General features: G+C 35.3%; 1 protein-coding gene across 1 annotated transcript; it reads left to right on the forward strand.

The window, feature by feature from the left end:
• Positions 1 to 5,537: 5,537 nt before the first annotated feature.
• On the forward strand, positions 5,538 to 8,605 carry LOC131664179 (uncharacterized). The gene is made up of 3 exons (XM_058935068.1): positions 5,538 to 6,318; positions 6,799 to 7,511; positions 8,183 to 8,605. Exons 1-3 carry the CDS (start codon positions 5,538 to 5,540, stop codon positions 8,603 to 8,605), a joined length of 1,917 nt encoding a protein of 638 aa, XP_058791051.1.
• Positions 8,606 to 8,955: the final 350 nt, after the last annotated feature.

Here is an 8,955-nt window from a genome sequence, read left to right on the forward strand (position 1 = left end):
AATCCATGTCAGAACTCTATCGCTGAAAATGCCGGATGGAATGGTGATAACAATGAAGTTTTAATATGTAACGCTCAAGGTTTTTTTGATGTGACTATACCTCTCAGTATGTTGATGGGCTTTGCTGAAGATTATCGGAAAATTGTAGTCAATGTCAAGCATGAACTTATTCTCACAAAATCAAGAGATGATTTGAATGCTATTTTGTCTGCTCCAATTGGGAATCCTGCTGCTTCAGAAAAAACAAAAATTACTTTAACTAAGGTTGAATGGCTGATGCCATATGTGTTGGTTGCAGACAAAGAAAAAATCAAATTACTCAATCAGATCGGACGAGATCGTGCAATTACAATGAGTTATCGTACTTGGAAAATGTATGAGTATCCAAAATTACCACGTACATCAAAGCATGTTTGGAGTGTTAAGACTTCCAATCTATTGGAAAAGCCTCGCTTTGTTATTTTAGGTTTTCAAACTAAACGTAAAAGTTCAGCGAGTGTTAATTCTAGTAATTTTGATCATTGTAATATTAGTAAAGTGAAGCTATTTCTCAATTCACAATGCTATCCGTATGGAAATCTCAATTTGAATATCAATCAAAATCAGTATGCTGTTCTCTACGATATGTATACTAATTTTCAAAACGCTTATTATGGTAAAGAAAACTAGCTGTTACTCAATAAAAAAGATTTCATCAATAAAGTGCCGCTAATAGTTATAGACTGCTCCAAACAAAATGAAACATTAAAAAGCGCGCCAGTCGATGTTCGCTTAGAATTTGAAACTCGGACTGATTTTCCTGAAGATACTGCAGCCTACTGCTTAATATTACACGATCGTATTGTACAATATAACCCGATTAGTGGTGATGTTAAAAAATTAGTTTGAAATTAACAAGACATTATGTAATCAATGTATATCAATACAATGCTTTTCAATAAAAAAGAAAGTAAATTATATATATTGCTGGAATTTAATAAAAACTACCTATAACCATACTCTATAGTGTCTATGACGCCCTATACTTTCGATTGGTGAGGTATGGTGACTATGGCGTCCTCTACTTTCGAATAGTGAGGTATAGGCTTTATATAGAACAAACACGTGCCTCTACTCTCATAACGGTTTTGGGATCTCGTAGAGGTCACATTAACTTCAGCATCTTTTCAAATGGATTTCGTAATAGATTTTCAAGGCTTTCAAAGTTTAAACGAGACTTTTGTTTGTAAAGAACTCGCATATCTACCATTAGATATAGATACTGTTCCAACTGTGTTTTTCTTCGAACCACCATATCATTGGTTTCAACTTCCTATCAAGTATCGAAAAGTGAATCATTTCTTAGAAACGTGTCATCATGGTTTATTATGGAGATCCGATCTTATTCCATATAAAAATTTAGCACGTGTTAAATAATTCTAGAAATATTTATGTGAAAGGATTAACAAAGAAACAATGGTTACAAAAAATTTTACCTGAAAAGTAAGTATTTTTATTTATTTATTTTTTTGTTAGAAATTAAAATCATTATTAATTAAAAATTTTTTTCCTTTTTTAGAAAAATTTTAGAATTTGAAAGCGAGATGAGATGTCCGCCAATGAGCGCATTACCTTACCCATTAGAAACAAAATGTACATATCATTATAATAAACCAGCTAACTTTGTATGTGCAAAGTAATGCACAAAGATTGTTTTCATGGATAAAAGCTAGACTGAAGCAATCTGAAATGGAAGGTATTGATGAAGTGGACAATATTACATATAAAATTTCAACTCAATATTTCAATATAGCGATGTCAACTACTGAAAATAAAGATTATAGACAGACTGTATTATATTCAATGTATAGTTGAATGAACAATAAATTAATAATTAAACGAAAATTCTATAAGTTTTATTAATTAAAATTCGAATAAAATCAACTGTGAGGTTGAAAGGTTCCCGAAATCTAATGAAAATACTATAGCGCTTGCTTAGAGAAAGAGAGAGAGAGAGAAGCATATAGCTTACCAAGCTATATGCTACCTTCTCTCCAAGGGCCCACATGTCCTACTATCGAAGGAGAGCGAGAGAGAGAGAGGGAGCAGCATCCTCACTATACAGCTTATACGTCTAGCAAGCTAGAGACGCTACCCCCTCTCCAAGGGCTATACAGCGCACGCTCCTAGCAAGCAGCAAGAGACGTTACCTCCTCTCCAAGGGCTATACTATGCACGCTCCTAGCAAACAGCTAGAGACGCTACCCCCTCTCCGTGAGCCTAGACTCAGCCAGCATAAGCTTACTAACGAAGCACCCTACTATCGGAGGAGAGAGTGAGAGAGAGAGAGAGAGAGACACTTTTATTATATAATTTATTAATTTTTTTATTTATTTAGAAGTTTTTTTTAATTTTTTTTTTACCGTATGGTTTGGAAGGTTGTGTTGGCCTTCGAAACATTCCGGGATACATTATATTTACATATTCTATTTTTTTCATTTTTATTTTACTCTTGTTGGTGGCGGTGGTAGTGGTGGTGGTGGCGGTGGTAGTAGTGGTGGCGGCGGTGACGGTGGCAGCAGTGGTGGTGATGGTGAAGGCATTGGTGGTAGTGGTGGCGGTAGTAGTGGTGGTGGTGATGTCAGCGGTAGTAGATTTTGTAACGTGTGTATGTGTGTCGTTGACTCGAGCGCTCGCTTGCTGGCGGTCGCGGAGCCGTTGGCGGGAGGCAACGCTTACGCGCGTTTGCCGGGGACACAATTAGCTCCGTACACTCTGCTAACGGCGCTCTTCGGATACGGACAGTCCTTGGACAAGTGACTCTTCGTTGACTAACTAAGGATGGAGCGACTTTCTCAAATCATTTGGAGAATATTGGAAGTGCGACGATCTTAGTATCGAAGTGTTTTGTCCGGTCCAGGAAGCAGCCCTTCTTTTCTTAATCAACGCCAACAATTCTTCTCCATGATGACATCGATGCAGTCGTCTGACAAATCTACATTTTGGAATTTTAACTGTGAGCTTCAGGATAGATAATTCTTCTTTGAAATCCACACCGCTGTAGTACGTTTGGAGAATGCGGCGATGCCGGCTTAGCGTTTCATTTAGCATGTAAGTGATGATTTGAATCGATGAAATCGATCACATTATTAATTTGACTAACATAGTGAGTGACGGAAAAAGAGAAAACGAATAATAACGAACAATTGAAAGTGTCTGACTAATTAAAATTACAAGATTTTGAAATAATTATTAATTTTAAGTTACGTAATGCATTTCAACGGCTAGTTCAAGAATGTAAATAATGGCGCGTATGTAAATAAGGCGGACAAAGCGGTTTTGAATATTAGGAATTTGAATAAGGCGACAACAATTTAACTCTGACCTTGTGTACTTTGAAACTTGTAATTATTATATAAGACAATTCAACGCTGTGTAACAAATTTGAATAATGCGACTTTATGATGAATACTGACACGATATACTTTTAATTATTTTAAAATATTACCCTGCTCTATCCACTCATATGACATAGTGTGTGCATATTTGTATTTCTCCTGAGTCTAATACTGGATTCGATAGAATGCAAATTATAACTGGCGCCTAACTAAGTGGATAATTGAATATTTATTATTCAATTATTTGAACCCTACATACACGTATGAGTGATAGAGTAGGAATATATATAACTAAGTCCGGCTGATTGTCGAAGCAAAAAATAATCAACCTCAATTACTCCCGTGGGAAAACAACTGTTAAACGTAACACTAATACAAAAAATATGGTTTTTCCTCGTGACGAGCATGATGCACAACCGAGTGGACGACACAGCGATCCGCTCATCATGGAACAACTACAACAGCTTGCTGAACAACAAAGACAAGAACTAGAAGCAAGGGATTTACAACTGCGGGAGATGAGACAACAACTCGAAGCTCAAGAAGCCGAATTTCACAGGCGCGAAGAAGCTCAAGCGAACGCTACGAGTTCTCATCAGGACGACGGTCGTAACAATAGACAACAATCAACGTTGCTGCGAGAAAAGGATTATACGGCGGAAATTTGCACAATTATGGGTAATGTTACAAGTATGCATATTGATGTTAAAATGCCCGAATTCCATGACGAGAATATGTCAAACCCTTTGCAGTTTCTTGATGACTTTGAAAGATTCTGTTCGATTAAAAATATTAAGAATCAAGATAGGTTGAGAATTTTGAATATAGCTTTGAACGGTAAGGCTAGACACTGGTACGAGTTGCAGGCCCCTTTCATGACTTTTGATCAATTCAAGGAAAACTTTCAAAACGAATTCTATAGTTTAGCGATTCAGATTAATTTCAAAGATAAATGGTCAAATAGAAAGTTCAACAATAGTGAGGATAAAAATTTACAAACATATTATTACAAACAAATGAAACAAGCCAATTATTTGAGACCTCAAATTACACAATATGGAAAAAAAATTAACAATAATTAAACAATTTCCTCTCTCTGCGAGGAAGAGTTTAGCCCTTATAGACTATAATAACTCAAACGACATAATTAAAGCAATAATTAGTCTTGATGGCCTGTACAGTGAAAAGTCCAAAGTTTATGAGTACGAGAACGGTTATAATAGAGTAAATTCAAACAATTGTGGTTATTACAATTCAAAGTATAACAATTCAAACTATAAAAGTAGGAATCATAATGATAAACAGAATGTACAAATTAGCCAATTTAAAATTCAAAATTCAAAACAGCACACGTCAAATTATCGTGGCAAGGGGAACTTTTATAAGTTTAAGGGACGCGGTATAGCACACGGCACATCTACTCAAAACTTCCAGAATCATAATAATTTAGAAAACAATAGGCCTCGGTGTTCACAACAGTTCCCGAGATTAGTACCCGATACACGATTTCCCCCGCCCGTGAAGAGTAACGTTAGTACATGCGCCGATGTAAACACGCAGCATCAACAAAGTCATTTAAACGAGAGATAGGCGCGTTGAGTTGTGGTCCGTCAGCGCGTCAATATCACGACGATGTAGTAAATGAACTATCGAAGGAGATAGACAAGGTGGACCGCGAACTTGAAAAAAATTTATTAAAGAGAATTCCCCCATCACCTCATTTATTATGTACTATAGATAATAAACAGATTTGGTCACTGGTTGATACGGGTAGCTAAATAAGCGCGATTTCAGATGAATTTTATAATGAGATAAAGAATTCTTTTAGAATTGCCAGTCACAAATATGGTCGTGTCGGTAGCCATTGGAAAAAAACCAACTACAATAAAAAAACAAACCATGTTAAAAATAAGTATAGACGGAGAAACTTTTGAATTTATCTTTTTGGTGGTGCCATCTCTAACAAGTAAATTGATTTTGGGAAATGATTTTCACCTGAGGATTGGATTGATTATTAATTATTGGCATAGAATAATACAAATAAAAAACAGAATAGTAAAAGCCTCGTCGATATTGTTTGAACCGGGCTCTTCGGAGAGATTGGTCTTAACAGAAACAAAAGACAAAACATGTATATATATTTTAACGTCAAATCGAAACATGATCGAAAATGACATTATTGATGCGTACGAAAATGAATCGCAATTACAAGATAATCAAGAAGAAGATAATAACAAAATCTCTTACAAAAAATGTAGTATTGACATGATTGAAGATATAAGAAAAGAAATATCTGAAGGTAATGTAATGTCAAGTATAGATGATTACATAGATGATCTTGATAATTTACTAAATAAAGGTAAAGTTAATGCATGTACAGTCGAAAACAATAGTGATACTAGTTTCGCTGAGGAGTTTGATTCAATCGCGAGAAATCTCACAATGATTGATGAGGAAAAGAAGAACACTTTCATGAAGATGATCATACAATTTAAAAAACTATTCTCAGACAAACCTGGATGTGTCAACAATTATACACATAAACTTCGCTTAAAGTCTACAAATCCGAAAATAAATCAATCATATCCAGTACCATACGCATTGCGCGATGAAGTAGAAAAGTGTTTGGAAAAGATGTGTCAAGCAGGAATAATAGAACCAGCTATAAGTCAGTACTGTAATCCCCTTCGAATCGTACGTAAAAGCGACGGAGCGATACGCGTGTGTCTCGATGCAAGAAATCTAAATAAATATTTGGAAGATGACCACGAAGCACCACCAATAATAACAGATATCATACAAGTATTTTTCAAATGTAAATATTTCTTCAAGATAGACATGACGATGGGCTACTGGCAAATTTTACTTGATAAAGAATCACGACCACTGACTGCATTCGTCTTTAAAGGTCGAATGTATCAATTTATACGCGTACCTTTCGGTATAAGCACAGCGAGTAGCGCTTTCATTCGAGCTTTTACCATGGCGTTATCGAGCCAGGCTCCCATCACGAACATTTTTAAAAATCAACCAGAGAAAGAAAACAATCAAGTCAGTTTTTCAAACGAAATAAATATAAATAAATACTCAGCAACTTATGTTGATGATTGCGCGATCGGTACTCAAACATTTGAAGAACATATTTTGGTTTTACAAGTCATTTTCTCGAAATTGATGGCAAACGGTTTTACAATGAATTTAAAAAAATGCAAATTTTTATTAGACAAAATAAAATTCCTAGGATTTATAGTAACATATAACGGAATAATCCCTGACCCAGAACGTGTCGCAATAATAACTAATTTTGAAAATCCGAAAAACAAACAACAATTACAACACATACTTGGAGTATGTAATTACTACCGATGTTTCGCAATAAAGCATAACAATTTTATATCACCGTTTTGAGATTTATTAAAAGATAATTCAGAATGGTTATGCACCGAACAACATACTCGTGCCTTTGACGCATTAAAACAGAATTTTACAAATACTGTTTGTTTGAGTCATGTTATTCCGAACATCCCATTCAAAATTCAAACAAATGCAAGCAATAGTGGTATAGCAGGTATTTTATATCAAATAGATGAAAATAAGGAACATTGCATAATTTCTCTTGCCAGTAGATGTCTAACACAAACTGAAACAGAATATACAACGACAGAATTAGAGCTTCTAAGCATCGTGTATAGTATTGCAAAATTTAGAGAGTTTTTGGTGGGCGGGACTTTTGAGATCGTAACGGATCATAAAGCGTTAACATTTTTGAATTCGACCGTATTTCATAATTCACGCCTGATAAGATGGTCTCTGTATTTGCAACAATACTCATACACTGTAGTACACTGTAGAGGAAAGGACAACACAGTAGCTGATTTTCTGAGTCGTAATCCCGAAAGTAAATTTAAGGAATATACACAGGAAACTCTCATGATTTCATCCCTTTGTGATTACAGTTTGCCAACGATAAAGAATGACGAAGTATCTTCATTGGTAATAATGGCATTGTTCAATGCAGATACCTCATTAAAGCAAATCATGAAGAATATAGCAGAAAAGCAAAATCAAGACCTAGCTTATCAAAATTTCTTTAAACAATTAAATAATAAAAATAGAAAACACGAACATTTGCAGGTTTTTGAGAATGTATTATTCATGAAAGACCATAAATCGAAAACATGGCGTATTGTAATACCAAAAGAAATAAAAGATGAAATATTAAGACTCACTCATTTTCAATTAGGTCACCCTGGAGTATTTAAAACAGTGTCATATTTGAAAAGATATTATTAATGGCGTACGATGACTAAAGACGTTAAGACTCATGTATTAAGTTGCGACCTTTGCCAGCACGTTAAATATCTCACGATCGCGATGGAGGGACCATATCAACTCGTCGGGGCTGAAAAGCCATCAGATCTGGTGACGGTTGATTTTTATGGCCCTCTCCCTCGCGGTCGGGGGGAGTGGAGTACATATTCGTGGTCCTGGACGCGTTTTCAAGGTTAATTCGTCTTTACCCCATGAAGAAAGCCACGACAGGTGCTGCGCTTAAAAGACTTATCGAGGAATACATTCCGGAATGCGGAAAATTCGAGAGAATTTTGAGTGACAATGGTAGTCAATTTACGTCCAATAGGTGGAAAATCGAATTAGAAAAACTCGGAATAAAGGTTGTATATAGTTCAGTTAGACATCCCCAATCCAATCCCACCGAACGGGTAATGAGGGAAATAGGCAGATTTTTCAGAAAATATTGCGAAAACAAACATACCTCCTGGCCATTATATTTATCTAAAATGCAGGAACTATTTAATATAACGACTCATCATAGTACAGGCTGTGCACCTAATGAATTGCATTTTGGACAAAAAATTCAAGATAAAATAACTACATTTTTAAAGTTTCCACAATCAAATCCCATTAATCACAAATATCTTATAACCTTTGCAAAGAAAAATATTGAAAAAAGTCATGCGGCTCGTGCCAAGTATCAAAAGCCATCTAAAGTAGTAATAAAAGAAGGAGACCTGGTACTTTTGAGAGTAAGACATTTGTCTAATGCATTAGATAAGGTTACCAGGAAGTTTTTCCACTTGTTTGAGGGACCTTTCAAAGTCGCAAGGGACCTGGGTCGAAATGCTTATGTTTTAGTTGATCCAAACGATCAGAGTGTGGAGAAAGGCGTTTATAATCGCGCAAATTTAAGAAAATATCATAAGGCTTAGTTTAAAGCGTTTTAATATTGGTAAAAACGGAAGTGATCCTTCAGGAAGGGTGTGCTTTAATCGGATACTAAACAAAATTTGAAACACGCGTTTGTAAAGTGTCGACACCCTCAGTTATGTAAGAATTAGATTAAGCAATAAGCAAGTAGAATAGTTTAAGGTGCACCTATGTATATATGTATGTATAAAGCGTATGAAGATTTGCAAATTGATTAACATGTAAATTGCGAGTATGAGCGTGGTCGAACGAGTGATTTTTAGTGTAGTGTGAAGGTTTTGCGTGAGCATGAGTAAGATCAGAAATTTAATAAAATAAAATCATCAAATATCAGGAGTGAAAACATAAGAAT

The sequence above is a fragment of the Phymastichus coffea genome, unplaced genomic scaffold, assembly GCF_024137745.1.
Source record: "Phymastichus coffea isolate CEN01 unplaced genomic scaffold, Cenicafe_Pcof_1.1 PCOF00042, whole genome shotgun sequence".
In the NCBI taxonomy this organism is placed as follows: Eukaryota; Metazoa; Arthropoda; class Insecta; order Hymenoptera; family Eulophidae; genus Phymastichus; species Phymastichus coffea.